Source organism: Podarcis filfolensis (genome assembly GCF_964270895.1).
Source record: "Podarcis filfolensis genome assembly, chromosome: 1".
NCBI classification, from domain to species: Eukaryota; Metazoa; Chordata; class Lepidosauria; order Squamata; family Lacertidae; genus Podarcis; species Podarcis filfolensis.
Genome location: NC_139604.1, coordinates 9502240 through 9529084, shown reverse-complemented (window position 1 = coordinate 9529084; position 26845 = coordinate 9502240). Strand labels below are relative to the sequence as shown.

Here is a 26845-nt window from a genome sequence, read left to right as displayed (position 1 = left end):
CTGGCTTCTGAGATTCAGAATATATTTTTTTTTATTTTCCTCCTCCAAAAACTAGGTGCGTCTTGTGGTCTGGTGCGTCTTATAGAGCGAAAAATACGGTCTGGTGCGTCTTATAGAGCGAAAAATACGGTATCTTCTGACAGAGATTGAAATAGATTCAGTTATCAGAGCTGGCTACTACTTATTCCTTCTTGGAAGAGGAAGAGTTGGGAATTATGGGTAGGATTCATCTAACCGACCCCATCAGTGGAAGACCCCTATGCAAGGACTTCCGCTTGTGCAATGGGGCTTTCCCCCTTTCCTCCCCAGGAAATCGGCTTGGGAGAGTGGAGCAAAACCCTCAGAACAGTGTGAGAGAGGAAGAGAAGGGGGATCATTTTATCTGGCGGGCTGCAAACTTGGGCCGATGGGAGTGACAAACTGGGATGTCAGGGTTTTGAAAAGATGAGAGTGGTACAAGTCTTCTGTTTTAGAAACAGAAGATTCACCTTTGCCTTTCCTTTGGGAACATAGTAGATTCCAGAAGCACGCAGAAGAAAATAACGCTTCTTCCAAGATTTTTTGCCATCATCCTTCAGCCACAAGACACCCTCAATTTCTGGCACCGTTACTGAGCTTCCGCAAAAACACTCCTGGAATAGAAAGTTAACATAGATTTGAAGAGAATATTCTGCAGTCACAGGGATATTTCTTCCAGCACACATTAGCTAACCTTTAGATTTAGATTATGAGCTCTGTAAGGTAAAGGTAAAGGGACCCCTGACCATTAGGTCCAGTCGTGGCCGACTCTGGGGTTGCGGCGCTCATCTCGCTTTATTGGCCGAGGGAGCCGGCGTACAGCTTCCGGGTCATGTGGCCAGCATGACTAAGCCACTTTTGGTGAGCCAGAGCAGTGCACGGAAACGCCGTTTACCTTCCCTCCGGAGTGGTACCTATTTATCTACTTGCACTTTGACGTGCTTTCGAACTGCTAGGTTGACAGGAGCAGGGACCGAGCAACGGGAGCTCACCCCGTCACGCAGATTCGAACCGCTGACCTTCTGATCAGCAGTCCTAGGCTCTGTGGTTTAACCCACAGCGCCACCCGCGTCCCTATGAGCTCTGTAGGCGGGACTTAAGATTCCTTCACCATTCTTGCATAGCAATAAATGAATAGCAGCAGCAGCAGCAAAACAGCCACCACATCAATAATGTGGAAAGTCTCACCTCCAGTAGTACTTCCTTGTTCCTGTCTGCCATTTCAGAGGTTTCTCTTTTCCCTAGAAGATAATTCTGTAAGAGAGAGATTGAGATTTTCAGCTGAAGCTTAGAATTCAGAAATTTAATCATCATGATATCCCTATGCTGATAAGGGTGCCGTGTCTGAGAATAACTTCTCCAGGTTTCCACACAAAAACTCCCCTATAAACCAGAGAAGTTTTTAAAATTTTTATTTAAAGTACTTACACTCTCTTCTGGATTTTATCCAGATAACTGAATCTACATGTGCTTGCCAAATACCTGACCCAATCAGGACTCGGCTAAATATACATTTCTGTAAAACCAAACTTTTACTCCCTTGGAGTCTTTGTGCAAGGTATCTATGAAGCCTTTGATTGAAGTAATTAGGATGGGATTGGACATCAAAATTGTTGGAATATTGGGGAGGGGGATCTATAGAATATTTATGACAATCAAGATAGGCAATTTGGATTCAAAACCAATCTGTAGCATGGGACAAAGCAGAGATATCTCTTGTTTATCCAGTTTATATTGCCACAGAACCACTAGGAAGAAGGCTGAAGCAGAACCAGTTCATGAAATCAACATTATGAAGGAACAAATTCTTTTTGTGGGGGGATGCAGATGATGTCCAGACCTATTAAAACACCTCTCAAACTCAGAAAGGAGTCTGTGTTTTTTTTTTTAAAAAAAAGGTTGCTGGGCTTCGAATCAACTTTACTAAATCTGAAGTCATGTTTTTTAACATTCCACTCCATGTAAGCTCCAAAGAGATTTATCTGATATGCTGTTAATCCCTACACGTTACCATAATTTTCACCATTTGCATTCAAATATCTATAAATGTAAACAAAGATACTTTTATGGCAAACCGTGGAAAAGGATGGGGAAACTTGGTAGCGTTTGAGAAAAAACGCCCTTCCTTAAACAACTCTGTTTATTTCAAATGCTCCTTACAACAGATATAGAAATTGAAAAAAAAAAAAAAAAAGTACACCAGTTTGCATTTGGCTCAAGAATATGCCAAATTTTGAAGGCTCTCATATACAAGCCAGCAAGTGAAGGGAGCTGCGGAACGTCCAATAGCTCTCTATTGTAAGACTAAACATATAAGTCACATGGTTCCCATTGTGGCTGAGGACAGACAATGGGTAAAATTGGAGTCTGGGGAGACTGCCAGGGCTCTGCTTTTTGTTCACTCATTCTACAAAGAGAACTGTGGTTTTAGTCCCAGAGAAAATTTATTAAAGAGAGATATGTCCGCTATTGTGTGTATAATTTGTGTTTCATATATTAAAATATAGTAAGTGCCAGAAAGGTGCTCAGATGTGTGTGTGTGGGGGGGAGCAATATACTTACCTGGGGATTTTTGAAAAGTGCATATTTTTCTATACGTTCTACAAACATAAGTTTATTTTGACTGTCTCTTGTCCAGTTGAGGAGGTTTTCTACCAAGTTTTCATGGTCTTCAAAGATTCTCTCTGCGTAATAAACAAATCACATAATAAATATTCTAAGCTATAAACACAGGAGCGGGGTTTTTTTGGAGGGGGGGGGCAACGGTTTGCTGACTCATGACAAAAAGCAGTAATGACATGGTTAAATATATCTGATATATATGTGTCACCATTAGCCAGGAATCCTGCTTATCAGGACATGCAAATGTGGGCAATATAAACAAACGATGATGGTAATCCTATTTTATTTAAGCTAACAAGACTCCTGAAGTGGATTACCGAAATCACTAGTAAGACAGTCCCTGCCCTCGGGTTTATAATCTAAAAATGGGGTTTACAGACTTAGAAAGAGCAATGGAACTGGGTTTGTTTACTTGACTTTTTTGCCATAGTATTTTCCACATGCAATTATGAGTAGCCACATTAAGCACATCCAGTAATTCCATAGGTTTTTAATAAGAGATCACAAAAAGTACAACGTCAGGCCCTTCACTAAAAGTCTTAGATCTCTGAGATGTTGTAACACATAGTTTGGAAACTGAAAACTCAAATACCTGAGATTATGAATACAGAGCAAGTTAGCAAAGAGTTCTAAAACAGGACTACGTATCGGTAAAATTGTGCATCCGCTCGGCGCAAGAGACAGGAAGAAGCTGTACTTCAAGTTTTACTAACCCATTTGTAATTCTGAGATGGTTTCTACCAAAGACCAGTCTAAGCTAAAACCACAGTGGGACTTGTCCATCAAGTTGTCCAGCACTTGTCTTACTGTCTGTCGTTCATCGACCATCATTGTTTTGGAGCTGTCATCTGACATGTGGACTCTAATTACAAGCTGTATGTAGACAGAAGGAGACAGAGTTAAATCAGCCAGGCAGAAGTTGAAAACATAAAAGTAAATGCTAACATGTTCATGTTGACGTTTTTCTAATTAGGCCTATGTTGTTATCAATTAGCTTTAAAAGGCTATAAAATGGCAATCTGAATTAACCTTGCAACTAGCCAACATTTTTGGCTTAATAAGTTGCTATTCTGTGAATAACACCAATTCTCCTGTTGATTTCAGTGGAATTCAAGAGCGAGTTAAGTAACTGCAAACTAAGAAAGGCGCCAAGTCAAAAATTCATGAAATTACATGCATTTCATTACTGTTATCTCTCAGTAAAATCAGATAATAAGCTAGCTTGCGCCTATTTAGTTTTCATATTGTAGGCATACTACCATGGTACTTGGTTGCAAAATGTGTTAAAATTTAAGACATCTTTAGGGACTCCCCTTTACACTATTCAGAATTTGAGAACTAATCAACTAGGATGTGATACAAATGCAAACTACACTACCAGATGAGAATATCATGCTAGAAAAATACACGATGTGAATACAACCACGGGGAAAATATTTATGCCATATGTATGCATTCCTCAACAGAGAACAAATATTTCAAAATAGACCTCCACAACATATCAAGACTGACTTTGGATAATGCAAGAACTATAGTTTACCTTTTTAACTTGTGCCTCTTTAATCTTCTCTAAAGCAACCCTGATCTTTTCAGCCTTTAGCTTAGCAGCCTGTTCCTCCTGTGGGAGAAGAAAAGTTTGTTTAACCAACACTAAGCAAAGCTTAAACCACTGAAAAACTTTTGAGTATTGATTACCCAGAGGCAACAATCACTCAACTAAAACAGTATGATAGCGTGTAGTACAGGCATAGGCAAACTCAGCCCTTCAGATGTTTTGAGACTATAATTCCCATCATCCCTGACCACTGCTCCTGTTAGCTAGGGATGATGGGAGTTGTAGTCCCAAAACATCTGGAGGGCTGAGTTTGCCTATGCCTGCTCTAGTAGAACCACTTAAAGCAAACTACTCATTTCCTTAAATCACCATTTTTCTTACCTGGTATTTTCATTATTCTTTATGCTTATTATCCTATTCTTACTATTGCAACACCCTCCAACAATACCCAGCTACAAGTTATTTAATGGTTCTTCCATCCATATATAAAGAACATGGAATCCTACTAAGAGTTTTCCTGCTTCAAAATTACTTTTCTCTACTGTGAAAGATACCACCAACACAAATTCATCATTCCCTTCTTGATAAAAAGACATGCGCCATTCACGTTAGTTTCACCTGACCTAAGCAGCTGCACATTTTTCTACACAGTGGCATTTGTGCTGCGCATTTCATCCTCCCGAGAAAGCTCTTCTATATATGGATTTTCTCCCTAGTCACATGTAGCTACATTCAGCATCATCATTTTCAGTCTGTTCTACAAAGAGTGGTGAAACAGGAAACAGCTGCTAACAGCAACGGCCTTGGTTCACCAACATTACAACCATCTTCAATGAAAGTAACAAGTTAAGATGATAACAGCAATAATAAATGAGGCCTGAAACGTTATCTGAATAGTCACTTAGGCAAGAAACAAAGAAGGTTATTAAGCTGGTGTAAGGACCTTCCTTAGATGGTTTCATGCAGCTTGAAAAGTAAAACTGGAGTGGAACTTTTAAAGTATAACTCTTGCAAGCATCTAAATGTTGTTGCCATTTGGGGGGTGATGGGGTGATTTAAACACCCTGGAACAACTGTAGCCCTCCCTTAACTCACTTAAGTACCCACAGTTTCACATTGGTTGCAGGGTCATATTTCATTCGGTCTCAAACTATATAGCTATTGGCCGTCCTATCTAGGAAGTCAAACCCAGTTAGATCGGCTCTTGCACATGACAAGTTATAGCTTATAACCAGTAACTATTTCAAGAGACTGTTATGGTTAGATTAGACTGGCCTACTTTTGCATGTCTCCTTTTCTTCTGTCTACTAATAACACAAGCAAAAAGCCATTAGAAGGACCAGCGGCTTTACACAGAAAAAGACAAGGCTATAAATGGAAGCAAATATTGAAGGTTAGCAACTTAATTATGAAAGGTTGGCAGCGTTGGCAAGACAGAGAGAACTTATAAAAAGCTTATGCTTATTTTCCGATTTCCATTAAAAAGAGCCCCATAAGCCACCTCTCAAAATATGTACTAAAACACACGTGCTGCAAATGCAAAGCTTGCTGAGACAAGGGACTTATTGGAAAGTGCAGTCCTGGAGCATTAAATTGAAACAGAGGGAGGCTCAAATTCTATGCTGAGTGCCAGGAGGCACACAAAACTTGAAATGAGGTGGACCAGGCAGCAACTTTTTCTTAGCAAATAAGAATTATAGCCCACTGTACGATTTGCAGCATATGTAGAAATGATGTACGCACACCTGACCTGCACAAGCAGACCAAACTGTGCTTTCGAAAAGGCAGCTACACGTCTGCTAAATGATTTGAGGAGCCCAGCTGACAGCTGGGAAAAGTGTCAAATGAGGAGCGCTCCAGCTGAAGGGTCAAGTCTTTATCTCCCAGTTCATTCTATGAGCCATATTTTTTAAGAACGGTTGCAATTAAAGAAAACCAAGCCTTCCATCTTGAGACAATTTACTGAATCCTATAATGAGTTGCTACAAGAAAAGTTAACACGGCATTTAGCAATCAGCAAGCCATGCCACACACAAAAACTGCCCCCCAGCTGCTTTACAGCACTGAGCACAACCCACAGGTCAGAGAACAGCAACCACCTTAAAAACGAATCGACAGTGGGTGGCAAATAACAGGACTGGTGGGCTCTGCCGTTATTTGAGAAAGAGAAAATACAAAAAATGGTGTGACCGCTCCTCTTTTGGGACCCACATGCTGGCATGACTTCTGGCTTTTTGCCTAAAATAAGTCTCCACGTCAATTAACATGGTGGGTAGGGTGAAAGCAGGTCACATGCTGAACTGCCTCTTAAATCTGGATAAATTCCAGTTCTTCATTCTGCACCTCAGATGATCTTTGGGGGGAATTATACTGTCAATTTTTTGAAGACATAAATTTCTTTAAAATTGTTGTAGGGTTTTTAAACAAATTCTATTTTATTGTTTTTAACTGTTTCAAATTATGCTTTATTTTATTTTATACTGTATTCAATTAATACAATTAATTTATGCCCTGGGCTCCTTGTGGAGGAAGGTTAGGATACAGTTTTAATATAAATCAATAAACTTGCTTTGTGCTTACTAGGACCAGTGAAATGTATTTCACGGTTTAGAAAGATGGAAAGTGTGTTTGTTGAAAGAAGGTACTGTAGAAGTAAAACCAAAGTGTAAGCATTATCACTAACAAATGTGCAGGCCAAATAGCACGCCCACCCCAGTCAGATCAGGGCCTCCACAATGCCTCAAGTTGCTTGCATATTCTTCTGTCCCTTTTAGCTCTATGTTTTTCTATATATGAGTGTTCACCTAGCTTTTCAAGAAGCGAGGCTGTCCAAGTCAGTAGTGCTGAAGATCTCTGATTATTATTATTTATTTAAAATGTTAAAGCACAGTAGTGGAAGAGTTTTTAAAAAGTTAAAAACTTTTTAAGGTTCAAATGTACATTGCTCTGCCTTAACGAAAAGCAATAACCCAGAAATCTTCGGAACTCTGCTGGCAGTTTTAGATCCCCCTTCATAGTGTACAGAAAACGGGAGAGCTTCATTTCATCATTTCAGAGTGGCTTCAAACTTGCATGACAGTTTGAAGTCCAGAGACCACAGAGCAATTCAAACACATTGGATTTTTTTTAAAAAAAATGCAGATACAGTGGTACCTCTGGTTGTGAATGGGATCCGTTCCGGAGCCCCGTTCGCAACCTGAGCAGAACGCAACCCGCGTCTGGGGGTCGTGATTTGCCGCGTCTGCGCATGCGGCGAAACCCAGAAGTAACCCGTTCCGTTACTTCCGGGTTGCTGCGGGATGCAACCTGAAAACGCTCAACCTGAAGCGTCTTTAACCCGAGGTATGACTGTATACATGAAAGCCCAAGAATGGGGTCCATGCACACCCCTACTAAAAAGACCCTGTTTTGCAGTATTCTCCCCTAACTAAGCTAAGAAAAAACTTCCAACTCCAGAACTGTGCTTGCAGTTTAGTAAACCAAAACTTACTAAAGATGCCAAAATATGTCCAAAGGTCTTTTATCCTTTGGCCAAGTTATTTCTTAGGCACTGAGATGCAAGAATGAACAATGTAAATATATGTCTAATTACTACTTATGCAGGGATGCTTTTCAAGTTCTTTTATTAGCACGGCTTGTGCTAAACAGTGCCAAAATCAAAGCAACTATGAAATCTGTTCCATGAATCTAAATGGAATTGAGCCTCGTTTCTCATCTACCAAAACTGCTGGTGAAGCTTAGGGGAGGTTCACAACCGGTCTGTGATTGTAGGGCAGGGGTAGCCCGCAGAGTGCCCCTCATGTGTTGCTGGATCCCAACCCTCATCAATCCAAGCCAGCATGGCCAATACTCAGGGATGATGGGAGATGCATTCCAACATCTGGAGGGAACCTGGTTGACTAATCTGGTCCAGGGAACCAGCACTTAAAAATAAAATAAAAAATATAAACTTCTTCTGGCCTAGCAGAAGCCCCTTGGTATAACTCTATGCCAGAGCTTTCCAAACTTTGCATGTTGGTGACACACTTTTTAAAGACATGCATCATTTCATGACATAGTAATTCAGTTTTACTAGCAAACCGGAGGTTAAACAAACCCCTTTCCAACCCTGGGAGGAGCACAGGGAGCATCCCCGTGACATACCTACACGGTGCAACTGACACATTAACATGTCGTGACACACAGTCTGGAAAGCTCTGCTTTACGCCATTCTTTGGATACTGCCCATTAACTATAAATAGCTGATAATTCAAAAGATCAGATATTCAATACAAAGCTATTAATTCTGCAATGGACTGTTAACTTCTATTCTGCTGCTCCAAAGTTTCCTCTTAGATGATACTACACAGTATTTTCTCTTGAAACAGATCCAACTCTTTGGGGGTACATGGTTATAGATAGCCAGTTAGGACTTTATTATTTCACCAACTCAGAAAACACAGGACATAAAACTCCATCACTAGAAGGAAATGTTTTTAAAAAATAATAGTTCAATTTACAACATTGTTAAAATAGATGCCATAAATAGTTGCTTCTAGGCATATATTCAAAAGAGAAAATGCTTCTTAAACATAGGAGGCTTCCACAGCAAACTAGCAGCTTAGTGAATCAACATTTTCATTGAGCTTTCTTTTTTCTTTTTTTTACTCCATAGGCATGCAAGAACAAGCATTGAAATGTTTTGTTAAAACACAGTTTTAAACTGTGCCACTACTTAAGTTGCATGGGCTAAAAAAAGAAAGATTTCTAAACCAGAGATTGTGAAGTAGCAGAAAATGACTTTTGTTCTGGACTGCTAGTTCAATTTGCTACAAAACGACAGTGCGCTAATGATCTTTGCTAATTGCGGTAATGGTATTTAATTCGTCATTGCAGAGAAGAGTATTATCTTACTGATCCACTAACTATACAGCCAATTCTGGACATCTAAGCTAGCCTAGGATGTTGTACTAAATCTGTTGATATACTAGGGCAGGCACTCTATTTCCTGAAGGCAGTTTTCATTACTCCAGGAAAAACTATTCGTTCCACTATAAAGCATTAACACATCAGATTTTAAGACTATTTCGTCAATACTTATCATTCATCACCCTACGGTTTATTATATTCCAAACAAATTTGGCTTTAGTTACACATTGAAATTGTGATTGCAAACAGCAGCAAATTCAGAGACTGATTTTGGAAGGGTGGTGCGAATATGCAGTAATACATTGTCAAGAATGCCAATGTTATCTATAGCTTGTTTGCAAGCAAAAGCTAATTTTTAAGAAGGTGGGCAATGTTGATGGAGAAGCCAGGTGCTCTGGTGAAGTGGATCAGCTTCTGAGCAGCCTAAAGAGTTTCCTTAAAACAGGCAGCGGCCATGAGCAGGAGTATCTAATGGATTGAGGTTGAATCCTGACAAGACAGAAGTACTGTTTTTGGGGGACAGGGGGCGGGCGGGTGTGGAGGACTCCCTCGTCCTGAATGGGGTAACTGTGCCCCTGAAGGACCAGGTACGCAGCCTGGGAGTCATTTTGGACTCACAGCTGTCCATGGAGGTGCAGGTCAATTCTGTGTCCAGGGCAGCTGTCTACCAGCTCCATCTGGTGCGCAGGCTAAGACCCTACCTGCCTGCAGACTGTCTCGCCAGAGTGGTGCATGCTCTAATTATCTCCCGCTTGGACTACTGCAATGCGCTCTACGTGGGGCTACCTTTGAAGGTGACCCGGAAACTACAACTAATCCAGAATGCGGCAGCTAGACTGGTGACTGGGGGCGGCCGCCGAGACCACATAACACCAGTCTTGAAAGACCTACATTGGCTCCCAGTACGTTTCCGAGCACAATTCAAAGTGTTGGTGTTGACCTTTAAAGCCCTAAATGGCCTCGGCTCAGTATACCTGAAGGAGCGTCTCCACCCCCATCGTTCTGTCCGGACACTGAGGTCCAGCACCGAGGGCCTTCTGGCGGTTCCCTCATTGCGAGAAGCAAAGCTACAGGGAACCAGGCAGAGGGCCTTCTCGGTAGTGGCGCCCGCCCTGTGGAACGCCCTCCCATCAGATGTCAAAGAGATAAAAACTACCTGACATTCAGAAGACATCTTAAGGCAGCCCTGTTCAGGGAAGTTTTTAATGTATGACATATTAGTGTATTTTTGGTCTTTGTGGAAGCTGCCCAGAGTGGCTGGGGAGACCCAGCCAGATGGGCAGGGTACAAATAATTATTATTATGTTATTATTTTTATTATTTTTATTATTTTTATTATTTTTATTATTTTTATTATTATTATTATTATTATTATTATTATTATTATTTTATTATCTTTTAGCAACTCTACATTAGTTGAGCCTCCTGTTAGGAATGGATTGTGCCCTCTAGAATAGATTACTGTAACATGGTCTTATGTGGTGCTATACCTCTAAGGCTATTTGGGAGCTGCAGGTCTTGTAGAATGTCACAGCCAACCTGTTGCCTATTGTGGTAAGATGATAGCATATCTAACCAGAACTGATTAAACCACCCTGCTGGAACTGCCATCTAGCCAGCAAGATCAAATGGCAGGGACTTGTCTCCATCACAGAGAGTATACCAAACATAAGCCAAATTTATAGATTTGTGGTTTCCACTTCTTGGTTTTCTTAGCTAACTTGCAATAATGCTAATTTGCAATGAGCCACAAGCTCACTTTGGCCTGTTTCCAGAAGCAGTGAGAAATCATGGTTTTCTCATTTGTAAATAAAGATACAGCAAGCCTCTTCCTTTTGAGTGCCAGGAGAACGCTGAAAACTTTCACTTCCTGTTTTTAAGCCAACTATAGTTTCTTGTCCAAATGCAGGGAACTGCAATTTGTTTAAACTATGGATAATGAGAATGGGGAAGAGATCTGAAAATGGGGAAGTTTCATCCCAACTGGTTCTTACGAACCACAGTTGGGATGTCACAGAGAACTGTCTTTATTTTTAAAATGGGAACAGAAGCTGCCAACTTCCTGCTCCTGTGAAAGACAAGTCAAGAGAAGTGTGTGTTAGGCTGTGGCTTGTTCACGTGGCAGGAAATTATGGTTTCCCATGACATCTGAACTAGGTCTTTCAATTTGAAAGAATCAAAGAAGCAGCACAGATATTGAGTTTCTCTTTTTTCCCAGTTGCTTCAAATTATTTTGAGCATGTCGCTTTGCAAATTCATTACTAAATCTCTCTACAATTTTAGTTTTTCTATCTAGCAAGTATCGACAAAACTTTATGTAATCACCAACAGTAATCACTCACATCCTATCAAAAACTTTCCCTTACCAAGCCAAGTGGTGCCATTTTCTCTCTAGAACAGCTTTCCCAAGTCGTAGGTTCCTATATGCTGTTGGATTACAAACCCCATCATCCTCAGCTAGCATGGCCAATGGTCAAGGATGAGTTGGGTTGTAGCCAGACAACATCTGTACACTCAAGCTTGGCAAAGGCTGCTCTAGAAGAATTAAAATAAAATGTTTTTCATCTAATCAATCATGATCTTATTTATAGCTTTGCTGCTTAATTGATTTTAATCATGCTTCCATAAGCAGCCTTCACCTGTTGATAAACAGGAATCAGGAGCAGCTGAGGAATTATGGTTTTCTACTGTAATAATAATTTACAAAAGAAATGAAGAATGGGGAAATGGGTTAGAAGCATGACAGTGCCCTATTTGCATTTTCTTAAATCAATTGTTAGGAACCTACGGTAGTTGAAGGTTATGTGCCATACAAGTTTCAACATACAAGTTTTGGATGGAATCTGGATAACGGCTAATTTTATTATTATTTATTAAATTGATATACCACCCTTCATCCAAGGATCACAGAATCACAGAACTGTAGAGTTGGAAGGCACAACCATGGTCATCTAGTTCAACCAGTCTTTTGCCCAACATGGGGCTTTAATCCACAACCAGGAGATTTAGAGTTTCATGCTCTACTGATTGAGTTATCCACAGGGAGGTTTACAGTATACTTATGGCTTTAATTAAGAAACAATTTTCTGCTGCAATTGTGAATTCGGTTTTCAGAAGAATGAAGAGCTAATGATAGAAACCATCTTAGAGGGTGGAGCCTGGGTTCACTTCCTACCTTGTGGCTCTCAGTCATGTTTCCTGCCTTTTAAGCTTTAATTTGCCACACCGCCAAAAAAATTTTTTTTTTTTTTAAAGATTCAAAAACTGGGTTTAGAAAGAAGCACATAACTGGAGCAAACAGTTTTACTGAAATGTACTAATTTCAGTAATTTTATTCTGAGGATGGAAATAGTGCAGGTTGTAAATTTCTGGAGTGGAGGGAACCCATCGACTATGATGAGGTTAGCTACTAGAAATGCTCTTTCCAAGGTTATTATGGAGAGAGAGAAATCAAAGTAAACAGGTTCTTTATTGTAGCACAACATGAATTTGATATTTTTGATCCTTCCAGTAGCACCTTAAAGACCAACTAAGTTAGTTCTTGGTATGAGCTTTCGTGTGCATGCACACTTCTTCAGAATCTGAAGGTATCTGAAGAAGTGTGCATGCACACGAAAGCTCATACCAAGAACTAACTTAGTTGGTCTTTAAGGTGCTACTGGAAGGAAAAAATTTTTTTGTTTTGACTATGGCAGACCAACACGGCTTGATATTTTTGATGTTTTCTTAAATTTTCAATTTCAACTGATTTTTGGCAACATGGACAATGAGCATCTTAACATGCCCTACTGCTCCGAGGGCATCCTTTGAAATAGCTTAGTTTGTAATAGACTGATTTTAGGAAAGGACATCTGAATAATTCCGGCCTTCCTCATCCAAAGGTATTTTAAAACGAAGTGCCTCTGCTCCAACCAGAGGAAAAGTCATTCTCTCAACCACCACAAGCTACTGGAAGCAAAGTCCAAATTCACACACACAAACATCAACCAGGAATGCCATTCTATGAATGCCATTCTATCTACCAGGAAATGGTCACATGCAGGTGGGAAATAATAGTATCACCTTGGTCAGCAAATGAGAAGGCTTTCCTGCAATGTTTCTCAGAAGAAGGGAGGTTTCCCTGTCCAAATAGGAATGCTTGTGCAGAAAAGAAAAGAAAGAAAGAAATTAAGTCAAAAAGAAAGTCAGTACAGTAATTTTCTAGTGTATGATTAGCAGCAGACAGGTGCAACTTTTCCTCTTTACATCAGAAGCACTTCAATAATAGTTCCAGGTGTATTTTAAGCGGCAAATAGGCAAGTGAGTGTTCAGGATATATACTTTTTGCATGTTTGCAAAACTCCTTTTTTTTTTATCCGTGGCCAATTCTCATTTTGCGTGCCCTACTTGTTCGCAATTCTACAAAAGTATTACAGAATTAACTATTATGCAAGTAGACTACTTCTTGATATCAGTGCATCCTGTTCGACCAATTAAGAATATTAATACAGGCTGAAAACTTCCTCTCGCATTCAAAGCTACTTAATAATAATATAAAAGTGACACATTTTCACACATTTGCCAGGTGCTTCTCAACACACCAGACTTCTCAACTGACTGGTGCATTACAACAAAGCAAGCCATGAAAACAAATTGGTTGTTCAAAGGTTTATTAAAGAAAGGACAGGTCAGTAGCAATGACTTTTGTGGTAATGGACTACAGGCGCCACCCATTTTTGACTGTTTTCACCTTTATTATGCCACACTATTATGAAAACCTCTTCCAAGTTCTTGGGTTGTCCCTGCTATATGGCAGGATTCACCTAGAACCGATTGTGAGATGTTCCTCTTCTGTAAAAGGTGACTGAATGCAATAGATACACAGGGTTCATCCTCACAATCCTTTGATCCCATCATAGCTGCAGTTTTTTGTCAGTGCAGTTAAATCACAGATTTAGGTGGTTGTTATGTAAACCTTATCTGTAGCTGCTGGGCACACACTGAGCTAAGCCTAGATGAGGTTTGAGCACACAAAATAAATCTGTTTCATAAACCTAGTCAAACTATTTTGATTCATAGAACAGAGCAAAGGCTAAAGTCTATTTTATTTAAAATTCTAACTCACTCTTCTAGTGACCATGCACCATTCAAGGTGTCTTACAACTGTTTAAAATCATACTATTCACTGCAGGACTTTGAGGATGATTTTTCAATCATGTGCAGTCTCTGATTTTGCTATTGTTCATCATATCACCACCTCTGGCTTCATTTGGTTTCTTAACTATGCTAAGATGTTTTGGATAGAGTGAGTTGTGGTGTTCTGTGCTCTTCTAGAAACCTGAGACTCAGCTACATTAGGAAAGAAACAACGATTTGAATGCGCTGTAAACATGCAACACCAGATGGTGCCAGAGAGAAGGAAATTTTTATATGTGCTTCTCCGTAGATTTTTTGTTTATTTGTTATAATGATCTAATTTCTGACTTATTTATAGTGTGTCCCCCCTCCCCCCGTGTAGATCCACCCGTGGAATGGCTAGAACAAGACAGTCCCTTCGTCACCAAGAAAAGGGTGAGGGTATCTGGAGAACTCCTTGGGAGAAAGGTGATGGCAAACCTAGACAGCATCTTAAAAAGCAGAGACATCACCTTGCCAACAAAGGTCCATATAGTTAAAGCCATGGTTTTCCCAGTAGTGATGTATGGAAGTGAGAGCTGGACCATAAAGAAGGCTGATCGCCGAAGAATGGATGCTTTTGAATTATGGTGCTGGAGGAGACTCTTGAGAGTCCTATGGACTGCAAGAAGATCAAACGTATCCATTCTTAACACAACCTTAACACAAGGTTGTGACACAACCTTGATGGCAGAAAGTGAGGAGGAATTAAAGAACCTTTTAATGAGGGTGAAAGAGGAGAGCGCAAAATATGGACTGAAGCTCAACATCAAAAAAAACGAAGATCATGGCCACTGGTCCCATCACCTCCTGGCAAATAGAAGGGGAAGAAATGGAGGCAGTGAGAGATTTTACTTTCTTGGGCTCCATGATCACTGCAGATGGTGACAGCAGCCACGAAGTTAAAAGACGCCTGCTTCTTGGGAGAAAAGCAATGACAAACCTAGACAGCATCTTAAAAAGTAGAGACATCACCTTGCCAACAAAGGTCCGTATAGTAAAAGCTATGGTTTTCCCAGTAGTGATGTATGGAAGTGAGAGCTGGACCATAAAGAAGGCTGATCACCGAAGAATTGATGCTTTTGAATTATGGTGCTGGAGGAGACTCTTGCAAGAAGATCAAACCGATCCATTCTGAAGGAAATCAGCCCTGAGTGCTCACTGGAAGGACAGATCCTGAAGCTGAGACTCCAATACTTTGGCCACCTCATGAGAAGAGAAGACTCCCTGGAAAAGACCCTGATGTTGGGAAAGATGGAGGGCACATGGAGAAGGGGACAACAGAGGACGAGATGGCTGGACAGTGTTCTCGAAGCTACAAACATGAGTCTGACCAAACTGCGGGAGGCAGTGGAAGACAGGAGGGCCTGGTGTGCTCTGGTCCATGGGGTCACGAAGAGTCGGACACGACTAAACGACTAAACAACAACAACATCTGGAGAACTGGCAGGCACCTGCACAGACCACTGCAATTAGCACTAGGTTTCTGGGTCCCATTCAGCTACAGCATTGCAAGAGGGGAGGAAGGACAGAGAAATGAGGAGAAAAACAATGTAAGAGTGGCAATAGTTGTTTTTACAAGCCACACTAAACCATAGCTTAGTGCAATGTGCATGGCAAATGGGTTTTGGATGTTTAGCCTGCATACATAGATGGGAGGCATTCAGAAGGATTCACTTCTACTTAAAATCACAGCTTGCAGTATTATTTCTACCAATAACTGTGGTCAGCTATGTTAGCTTAAGCAAGCCAGAAATCATTGAAGCCAGCTTGTTTTGCGCTATGTATAGCTCATATTAAACTGGGTTGTGGCTTGGTGTCAAGTGCTGAAATTAAATATTTTCATTAGAAATTGCTACCCTGAAGAGCAAATTATTTTAGACAAATGCTATAGTATTGGTTGCTTGGTTGAAAGTTGCTTCAGGTTACTCTGGGCAAGATAAAGCAACTAACGGATTGATTGATTGATTGATTGATTGATTGATTGATTAAATAAATAAAAAGTGTGGACTGCCAATGTGCTAGCAGAAGCAGCATCCTGTTACAATAGATTTTATCCATTTACAAAGCACACAGAAAGGCCAGCCAACCGCCATGCAGCATTTTTTACTATGGATACCCCGGCCAATGAATCCCTGCTTCACATGGATTCTCCTTTTGTTGATGTTACCGAATGATATTCTAATACACAGAAAAATAATCACCTATGAGACAAGAGTCTTCTTGCATAAACTTTTTTGGGGGACCTGGAACCCCATTCAAAAAGGAATTCATACATGGACACCTGGAAATCTATGAAGCAAGGTTTTATGTAAACCACTTGGAAACTATTTTGGCATGTAAGCTGCATATGTGTCATCATAATAATCCAAATTATTGTTTAATACAAGAAAACAAAATATACCTTAAAAGGTAAGGCTTCCTACTAGAACAACAGAGATGTTAAAAAGAAGTTTAAAACTCTCAAAGCCTACTGAACTTAGCAAATTCAGTCAGAAGGGTTCAAATGATATTTTAAGTATGTGTAGCTGGTGCATCATGTTGCTGGACACAGGTACAGAATTCAGATTAAAAACACAGAGCCTCTTATACTTAACAGTAAAAGGCAGCCTTTCTATAAAATTGCAAATACCTACTCACAAGACAGAACACCTTCTTACAGCTTAAAGTAAGTTTCTATTTTTCACAGTTACAAGTGTAATTCAGAAATTGCCAAATCCAGTTTGAAATTATTTATTACATTTTAGAATCACCCCTCAACCCAAATATTCTCATAGTGGTATACAACGTTGCTATAGCAGTTAGCAACCTGCTTTCCCATCCCAACCATAAGCGGGCATGCAAAAGATTATGCTACCATGAGATTCTCTTATCGTATCTCTGATGATACTGTAACAGAACATGCTTTTCTTTTCTATAAAGAAGTTCCTTCTACATGCAACTGTAAAACTACCATATAACCATCAAAGTATTGTATAATAGCCGACAGCAAGAGTGATGATCCTAAAAGCGCTGGTCTAGCTGAGAATAAGGTTTTCCAAAACATATATCTCTTTCTATCTTAGTATGCAGCTAGCCTGTGTGTGTGTGTGTGTGTGTGTGTGTGTGTGTGTGTGTGTGTAGGCATTCTAGTCATTTATAGAGGCAGTAAATTTAGATAATAAATTTTATGCCTATTCTAGGCAGCAGGTGGCAATATTGTGCAATTGATAATTAATGAAGACACAATTGTTTTATTTAGTCCTGCATTACAAAACATTCACACAGAGCAGATAGGGATATAATTCAGAGCTTTAAAGTTGGTGTTTTTTTTTTGTAAGTTCAAGCAATTATTAGGCTAAGATATTATTGTCCAAATTTGTCCCATGTATTTGATTCTAAGACAAAGATATTGTACTAAGTTTCTACAGATTTTTTAACCAGAACAGTACAGTAGTTCTGATTCACACCATCAGTGGGGTTGGTTTAACTGAGATTAGAAGTCCTAGTATTACTGTACCCTGAAACCTTATGGGGGTTTATAGATTTTCTCAAGCACTGCTTACACCAATATGAACTTTCCCATCATCTAGACCAGGCTTCCTCAACCTCGGCCCTCCAGATGTTTTGAGACTACAATTCCCATCATCCCTGACCACTGGTCCTGCTAGCTAGGGATCATGGGAGTTGTAGGCCAAAACATCTGGAGGGCCGAGTTTGAGGAAGCCTGATCTAGACCCCTTCTCAAAGTGTCCCATCTACTGATGTCAGGCACCAGAAGACCCAAGCCTTTTTCAGGAGCAGCACCTCAGGTGTGGATGCTCTCTCTAAACCTGTGTGTGCTCAAGCACCTAACTCTTTGAAGTTTTAGGGGCCGGTTTTCATTTGTCCAGGCTTTTTAGTTCAGTTCCTTGTTGCTGCCTCTGTAGTTTTAATGTTTTACCTGCTGCTGTCCAGGATTTTCATTTAGTTTTAATGTTGCCTGCTGGTTTCATGCTGTTTGTGACTTTATTTTGCTGCTTTATTTTGAATGTTTTAATGTTTCTTGTTTTTCGTTTTCAAGTTTAATTTTGATGAGGCAGGGCATACATTTATCAGATTTATAAAAAGAATCAGCATGATGCAACTCTGAGAATGGATGCAGAATGTTGCATCTTCCACACTGCTGCTTTGTAAATGCAACTTGTAATGGAATCAGCATTGAAAATTTTCTCATACGTTGTACACTGAGGAAACTAACACACACAGACACACACACAGGTGAGGACCCCACTAAGAACTTACAGGCGCCAATTCAGCCTCTTCTTCAGAAAAGTCAATGCGACGTCTGGCTTGCTTGCTGGAATGTTCCACAGAAACAATATGCTGTGAAAATGTCAGAGGAAAAGGATGGGGAAGGGCAAAGGAGAAAGGGGTGGTGGAAGGAACTATTTATTAACATGCAGGACAGGGGCAAGGAGCGGCAATATGAATTAAAATATATTGAACATTGAGCACCTTTGCAGACCCTGTGAGATTAGCCATTTCAGAGAAAATAAGCATGTATTTTCTCCTATTGCACAGCTTTACTAATAAACAAGTTTGCAGTTACATTCTATATGGAGACAGATTGGCAGACCAACGTTGTGTTATAAAGATGTTTGCAAATGTGACATGAAGACTGGAAACAGAAACCCTGCCTTGTAGGAATCCCTTGCAGATGAACACACTGCCTGGAAACTGTCAGGTCCGTGTATCCACAGCAGTGAGCAGAGGAGAAATTACCGCTGGGAGGACCACAGAGAGAAGAAATGCCACGGTGCACCTGTCCCAGCGAAATCAGATGCCCTCATCTGACCCAGCTGCAATAAAACACGTCTCTCCCATATTGGTCTATAAAACAGCCACAGCAGGCACTGTAACTCTCCAATGGAGAACGCTTCCATTGTCTCGAGACAGACTGATACCAACAGGAGAGTAGTCAAATTGTGGAGAAAACTGTTATCTCACTGGTGTAAGCTGGTGCTGTCTTTTACAACGCCTTTCAAGTTTTAAGATAAAATGTTGGCAATCCTACAGACCAAATGGGAGTAAGTCCCTTCACAGCCAGTGAGACTTATTTCTGAGTAAATGTGTATAGTATTGGATTGTACATGGGAATTTCAATTAAAATATTTAGCTCTGAGTGTAAAGAGCATAGGGTTCTAATGCTGTGTTGAATAATTTGTTTGGTATTAGGCTACACCAGAAATGCATCATCAAAAATCAGAATGTATCACTTAATTTGCAAATATTTTAACCTACAGCTTCTCTATGTTTTTACTGTGTTACACTACTTCTGCAACAGATTCTAAATTGTTTATAGCCATGTTAGCTTTTAGATGCATTTGTCAGCTCCGCTATTTGTAAGCTTGCTAGTCTGTAGAGAAAGCAAATGCAAACAATTAATAGCTTACCCCAAACACACACATTAGTTTTGTAACTCCTTTCCGAGTAAGACCTGCCTAAATAAAAATAAGTTATCTGACACCAGAAAATCACCTTCTGGTGACTTTCTGATGATGAATAAAGCTCTTTTTATTTAGACAGGTTTTCCACCTGCTACTGCAGGTGAATTTTTTTAGCTGGAGTGGTCCACTTTTTACCAGCTTGTTTCAAATAGCACTTTTCTTTAAAGGTTTGTTTTATATTGTTTTTATCTTATTTGGGTGTCATTATATAGATATATATACAAGGGGCACGGGTGGCACTGTGGGTTAAACCACAGAGCCTAGGACTTGCTGATCAGAAGGTCGGTGGTTTGAATCCCCGCAACGGGGTGAGCTCCCGTTGCTCAGTCCCTGCTCCTGCCCACCTAGCAGTTCGAAAGCACGTCAAAGTGCAAGTAGATCAATAGGTACCGCTCCAGCGGGAAGCTAAACGGCATTTCCATGCGCAGCTCTGGTTCGCCAGAAGCGGCTTAGTCATGCTGGCCACATGACCTGGAAGCTGTACGCCGGCTCCCTAGGCCAATAAAGTGAGATGAGTGCCGCAACCCCAGAGTCAGCCACGACTGGACCTAATGGTCAGGGGTCCCCTTACCTTTATATAGATATATGGGACACAAATTTTAAAATAATAAATAGATTTGCCCTTATGCGATTTATATTTTACTACAGTTGACGGCCACAGAATGCTCCATTTGCAATTTCTGTTTTGAGAAGAACTGTTAGTTTCTAGGTATGTTGTGGAAGTAATTGGTTAAAGCAGTACCTGTGATGTGGCTAGACGGTGCCACCGAGACACCATCCTGAAAACGAAGTCCCTGCATCTTTCCAGAATGGGGATGAATATACTGACAGAACCTCACTTTCACCCTGTCCTGTCCAGGTAAACTGAAGCAACACGAATGTTGTGAGGTCACCACAAGGATTACCACTTGTTTAAAATTATTCTGCTGACTACTTATGGAACAGCTGAGAAATATCCATCACATTGGTGTGTTTGCCTTCAAACCACATACTGTTTACCAAGTCAAGCTACAGAGAGTTTGATAATGAGCAATTCTGAGCAGATAAATAAGGGGGGGGGAGGAATCTCTGCAGCATCCATGGTGGTTTCCAGACTGAGTATTGCTATATTCCATTCTGCCTTTTTGCTCCCATAGGTTATGGCCAGGTTCATATGCAATGCTAAAACCAGGCATTCAATTTTAAACAGGTAATAGTTAATTAAATAAGCCAGCTTCATAACCCATGGCTTGAATTCACCTGTTTAGAAACCGAGTGCTGTTTGTGTTTTAAATCAGGAATGCCTGCTTCATTCACAAAGCTAAACTGAGATTCTTTGAAAGCAACACTAAATTCAACAGAGGTCCTCCCCTCCTGCTCATGCAGAAGGGAAGAGGGATGAAGGGGAAGTGTGCAAGCCATGGGATTTAAATGGGTTCATAGAGGCTTATTCGTATTAAGTATGTGACTGTGGCCTATGAACCAATATACCGTATATAAATGGGGGTGGAGGAAAATAATGGAGAATATCAAATAGCAATTTGCTATTTTTTGAAGGCTCTAATGTTTCACCCCTCCTAAAGCTGCCCTAGTGTCCTGCTGTGGAAGAGAATTTAACAAAAAGAAACCTGTAAAGCAATTATGCATCTTCTGCAAGATACTATTGACTACTCAACTGCAAATAAGGGCCGACACACTAATACAAGAGGTGTGGTAGGCCTTATATAAAACGTCTCCCTTTTAGTTTTCCTCACCACTGTTTTTGACTTTTTTAAAATAGCAGCAAATCACGAGCCAACTCCCAAAGGGAAAGGAACCAATGGATCACATCTGCCTTCAACATCCTTCATCAACCATTTTTTAAAATGGTAGTGGAAGCCATATTTAATTTGGGACACATAATCTACATATGAACAAAATCACACATTTTAAATAGATTGTATTGTTCTTGAGAGTAGGAAGGGAAATTCAAATCAATTTCCCTCCATATAAGAGTTCCTCCAGTAATCTTATAGCTGTAGCATATTATGTGAAAGGAATGTTGAGACGGAACTTCTGTACAACACATTTAGGATGAACACTTCCTTCATTTGAAATCTGTAGTGCATATATAAAGACTCTCATTGCAAACTGGTATGCTACTTTGAGTATTTCCACTGAAGTTGTTCCAATAGAAGAGTGAAGCTTTTCTTTTCGTTTTGTTCCAAAAATAACAGATGCTAAACTGCTGATATTTATGCTGCCAACAAAGCTGTGAGCCAAACTAATATTTCAAGATCGTTACTGATCAAAATTCCTCTCTGCTAGTTTATTATAAATTAACAAAATAAATAAATCACTGCTGATGCTAAACAACAATAATGAAGACACAGTTTCAAAACTTCATGCATATTCAAAATGTAGTATTTTGAGAGGTAGAATACTGCCTCCTCTCAAGCCAATTACCATCATGCTGTGAAGCAGACTTTATCCTGTGCCTATAGGACTTTTAACTAACAACTGTGGTTGAAACACCTTTTTGCAAACCAGCCTTTTGGAGTCCACTGATAGCAACATAGCAAAGTGGAAGATCTCTTCATAGACAAGACTGCTTGTCTTTTTGCAACACTGGTGATTAAAATGGAATTTGAATCCCTGAAAATTGCTTGACCCTGCCTTAATCTTCCAAATGCATCATCAAAAAGGACAGGACATTATCTCTATCTATGCTTCCTTGCCTACTGATCTCTATTCCACAAATAGATGTCATACTACAACATGCCCAAAAGTAAAAATTTCTGCAAAATCTCAAACATCCGATTCAAAATGCAGCATGCAAATTGAGTAAATATGCAAAGTAAGCAGATCTGCATAGACTAATTTCCAGCACCATGCATGGATCTTGGCACAGGAGAACGCTACCAATTAAAAGTTAATGGGACCTTGCAGTGGTGGGAATAAAATAGAGCTTTGCATCACATGATACGAAGTGGAAACAGCCAAGAGGAATTCTGAGTCAAAGGAGGAACAAAAAGGGAATAGCAGAGGAGAGCAAAATAGGCCTGCAAACAGGGGAGCTTTGTTCTTGATGGAGGATAATGTATTTCTCTCAGCCAAAATTATGAAAAAAAATCACCTGGGGCCTTTTCTATCACAGGATATAAGTTAGACCGATTCATCCACTACAAGCTATTTATGATGGCTGTGGATATCCAAAATTTCAGGTAGCAGTCTTTCTCAGCTCTACCTGGAGAGGATGGGGTCAAATCTAGACCTTCTACATATCAAGCATTTGTTCTGAGAAGCTACAACCAATCTCTTGACTAGTCTTCCTGGAGCAGTGACTGTGGAAGCTATAGCCCCAACATAATCTGGGGGGTTGGGGTGGTGTCATAATTCCCATCATCCATGACCACTGCCTATGCTGGCCTAGACTGGTAAGAGTTGAAGGTTCTCAACCCTGTCCTGAAGTGCCCTTAACAAGATTTTCCTCGTGCATGATGTTGTATGGAACTCTGTAAAGCACCAATATTGAAGAAGACTGTACTGAATGGAAGTAGATCCCCGTGCTTTGAGCAGGGGATGGCCTGGCATACACAGCTTTTCATCTAATGCGAAACAGCAATATTTTCAAAATGCGTTCTACCGAAGCAAACTGCCAACACAGTATCAGTAAGCTGTATGTTCCTAACAGTCCATGACAAACTCAGAAACAAACTGGGCTAACATCATGACTTGAAGTCATTTAAAGAAGACTGAATATCTATGATAGAAATAAAACAGCAGATTGTTATGGCAAGACTAACAAATATATTATGGCATAATTATTTGTGGACAAGAACTAGAGTTCAGCACCTGATGAAGAGGACTCTAGTACATGAAGCCTCGTGTCATATTTGTGGTCTTGCTATTAGACCATGTTGTTTCTGCATGCATACAGAGGCATGGCTATCCCTCTGGAAATGGTTCTTATGGAAGACATTCTCATATTACTTTATTTCCACAAGTTACTGGAGAAAGAAAAAGAGTAATTTCGAATTTTTGTACACAGGAGAAGCTTTTCCCCACTCAAAAAGTCACTGCCCCTACAGACTTCTAAAGAAGAACACAACTGAAGTGTCTGACGATTATCACTAATCTAAGAGTGGAAGACAGATTCTGAGTAAGTCAAAATACTTTATATAAAGTTACATGAGAAATTCAACTGTGCCGATAAGTTAACATGTTCAGCTACTGAATTTAACGGAACGTGGTTTTCTGTATTTATTTCAGACTAATTCTGGAACATGATATTAACGGTAGTTTTGAAATCTCTTAAATAGATACTTTTCTTTTTAGCCTGTATCTACATCTTCAAATGGACTGATCCTTAGGCAAATGCCCTCAGTCAATTACTTTTATCTATCATAATTACACAGAATTGTCAAAGACCACATGGAAGGCTTCAAAATTCATTTGCAAACTATTAACTGAGAATGTTAAGGATCAGATATGATTGCCATCTCACCAAGCAAGAGACTGGATGTTCTAGGCAGGTATGAATGATGTTTTATTGAGCCATTTCCTCTCAATGGTTTTTATCCTTCCTTATATTACTGCTTCATTGCAAAGCCTCACGGATTAGGAACAAACAAATATGGCATTTCACCCGTCAGTCATTGTCTTGCTCTTCCCTTTAATTACAGATGATATTGATGGCTCTTAGGTTTTTCTTCAAGCCATGTTTTATGTAAAGTAGAGCTGAACTACTGGGATTCTCCTTCCCCAGGAGATGGAGCAAAAGTGCTATATAGTCTGAAGTTCAAGAAGTATCAGACAGGTGATGGTTTGTGAACAGAAGAGCCCTGCAAGTTCAGACCAAAGGCCTGCTTGGTCTAGCCCATAGTGGCCAACCAGGTGCTTCTGGGAAGCCTGCAAGCAGGACATGAGTGAAACAGCAAACGGAATTCAGAATCCTACTCTGATATTGGAGGTAGAATACAGCGATCAAGACCGCGATGGCGGCTTCACCCAATGGTCTAACACAAGCAAAACCACCGCCGCTCCTGAGTCCCTCTGCAGTGCTGCTATAAGATTGCTGTTTAAAAAAGACTCATTTTGCCCAGAGAATCAATACAGATTCTGACACCTTGACATCATACTTATACCTCTGAGCAATTAAACAAGTGGCTTAGTACTTCATTGAAGAATATGCACGTGAAAGGAAGATGTCCAAGAAAGACAGGAAAGTACCAATTTTCTCTAGGAAATATTTAAAAGGAGGAATTCTTGCTTAGCCCAATGCATGATGTTTATTACAACATGTTTTACAAAAAGGCACTGAGGCAGGCTAATGAGTTGCATTTTTAAAGCCTGAGTAACTGTGAAGAATGAATCATACTGTACCTCACTAACTGGCTGTCCTTGTTGAGTCAAATCTAGTTCTTGAGGTCTTGTCACTTTATCAATGTCCAAGGAGTCCATACTGGAGGCTGCAGATGTGATGCTGGAACGGGAGGAATTGCTGATAGAACGGACTTCAGCATCACTCACAGTACCTGCTGAGGCTGTCCTCCTATGCTGGGTGGCAACTATAGGCTTGCTATCTTCCATTATAGGTTGCTGTGCCGCTTCATCCATACTCAGAGATGCCTTCTCTAATTGTGCCGTAATGTCATCCAGGGAGAAGATAGCATGTGAAGGCTTTGTCACCCGGCTAGATGACGAAGAGGACAATCCTTTCATACTACTGTGTTTAGCAGCAAGTCGTCCACCACTAGATGGTTTCTGAGCCATTTTTCCTTCTGTGGCAAAGCGTTTCATTGACATGCTGTTTGCAGACTGGGACCCGATGCTGCTGAGCTCCTGCTCAATGGAACAAAGGTCTGCCATGAGCGCATCAAGATCCACGGTTTCTCCCTGATTCAAGGCTTCTGCAATGAATGACAAAAATATGATCCAGATTCTATCACAATACTCTGTTAAACATTCCACTGTTCTGATATCTAATTTATTTGGTCAGTCTACAGCAGGAATTTTCAAGTTTTCTCCCCTTTCCAGATTGACTTATTTGTGTATTTTTTAATGTTTTATTGCTTACTTTTGTTATGTTGCAATTATGTATTTTTTATGTTCTAAGCTGCCTTGAGCATGGTTTAAACTATGAAAAGGTGGCATACAAATAAAATGGCGTATGTATGTATGTATGTATGTATGTATGTATGTATAGAAACTGGATGTCTGCACTGTGTTCTGGGGGCATGTTTGAGGGCAGGAATAGTCAATATGGTGCACTTCAGAAGTTGTGGACAACTTCCACTGACCTTATTGGCCATGTGCATAGGCTCTGGAGGACCCCAGTTCTAGAGTGCAAACATAGGGCAGCAGCAGGGTCTATTGACTCTCACTATTGGCTCCCTTAAACAGTGTGTGCCCTAGAACACATTCAATTCTACCACCAACTTGCCCTATATTGAAACTGTTAATATTGTTTACTGCGGTTTTAAAATATAATTTAATGTTTCCTGTAAGCTGCCTTGGAAGGATATACATCCTAAAAGCAGCACAAATTGCAATAAATAAACACATTTAAATCGTTAAAACGTAAGAGAAAAGTAGTACATGACACGTGTAATTCAAAATTGTATTTAGATTTACATCTTACTAGGTTTCAGCTTATGTACCATTTTGTTGTCCTATTCACTCTCATTATAGTGACATTACAATTTGCATTTTATAAATTTTGCAACAGGGTTTGGACCGTAGAGTCAGCACTTCTTAAGAAAACAAGAGGAACCTGTTGAATCAATTCAAAGGCTCATCTAGTTTGCCATCCTGTTCTCACAGTGGACAATTGAGTGCCTATAGAAAGCTCAAAAGTAGAACCTGAGCAATACAGCACTTTCCACATCTGCAATTCCCAACAACTGGTATTCAAAGCTATATTGCCGTCAACAATGGAGGCAGAAAATAGCCATCATGGCTAGTAGTCACGGATAGCCTTTTCCTTCAGAAATTTGTCTAATCATCTTCCAAAGCCATCCAAGTTGGTGTCCATCAATTCTTCCAGAGTTTAACTGTGTGGTGTGTAAGGAAGCCCTTTCTTCTGTTTGTCCTGAATCTTCCAACATTCAGTTTTACTGGAATGTTTAACAAGTTCAACCATTCCAAGTCCAACACTTCA

At 40.2% G+C, this 26845-nt stretch overlaps 1 protein-coding gene across 5 annotated transcripts in view; it reads right to left on the bottom strand.

Moving 5' to 3' along the window:
• RAPH1 (Ras association (RalGDS/AF-6) and pleckstrin homology domains 1) overlaps window positions 1-26845 on the bottom strand; it is a 71703-nt gene that overhangs the window by 7356 nt on the left and 37502 nt on the right. For 2 of the 5 annotated variants that reach the window (XM_083626408.1, XM_083626412.1), the window contains exons 4-11: window positions 25069-25595; window positions 18521-18601; window positions 13166-13240; window positions 4181-4258; window positions 3354-3513; window positions 2581-2702; window positions 1207-1272; window positions 489-632 (exon numbers count right to left, since the gene is read on the bottom strand). In XM_083626408.1, coding sequence (XP_083482534.1) covers window positions 489-632; window positions 1207-1272; window positions 2581-2702; window positions 3354-3513; window positions 4181-4258; window positions 13166-13240; window positions 18521-18601; window positions 25069-25595 — 1253 coding nt within the window. The remainder of the gene's footprint in view (window positions 1-488; window positions 633-1206; window positions 1273-2580; window positions 2703-3353; window positions 3514-4180; window positions 4259-13165; window positions 13241-18520; window positions 18602-25068; window positions 25596-26845) is intronic. The other 3 variants (XM_083626409.1, XM_083626410.1, XM_083626411.1) reach the window with 3 other exon arrangements.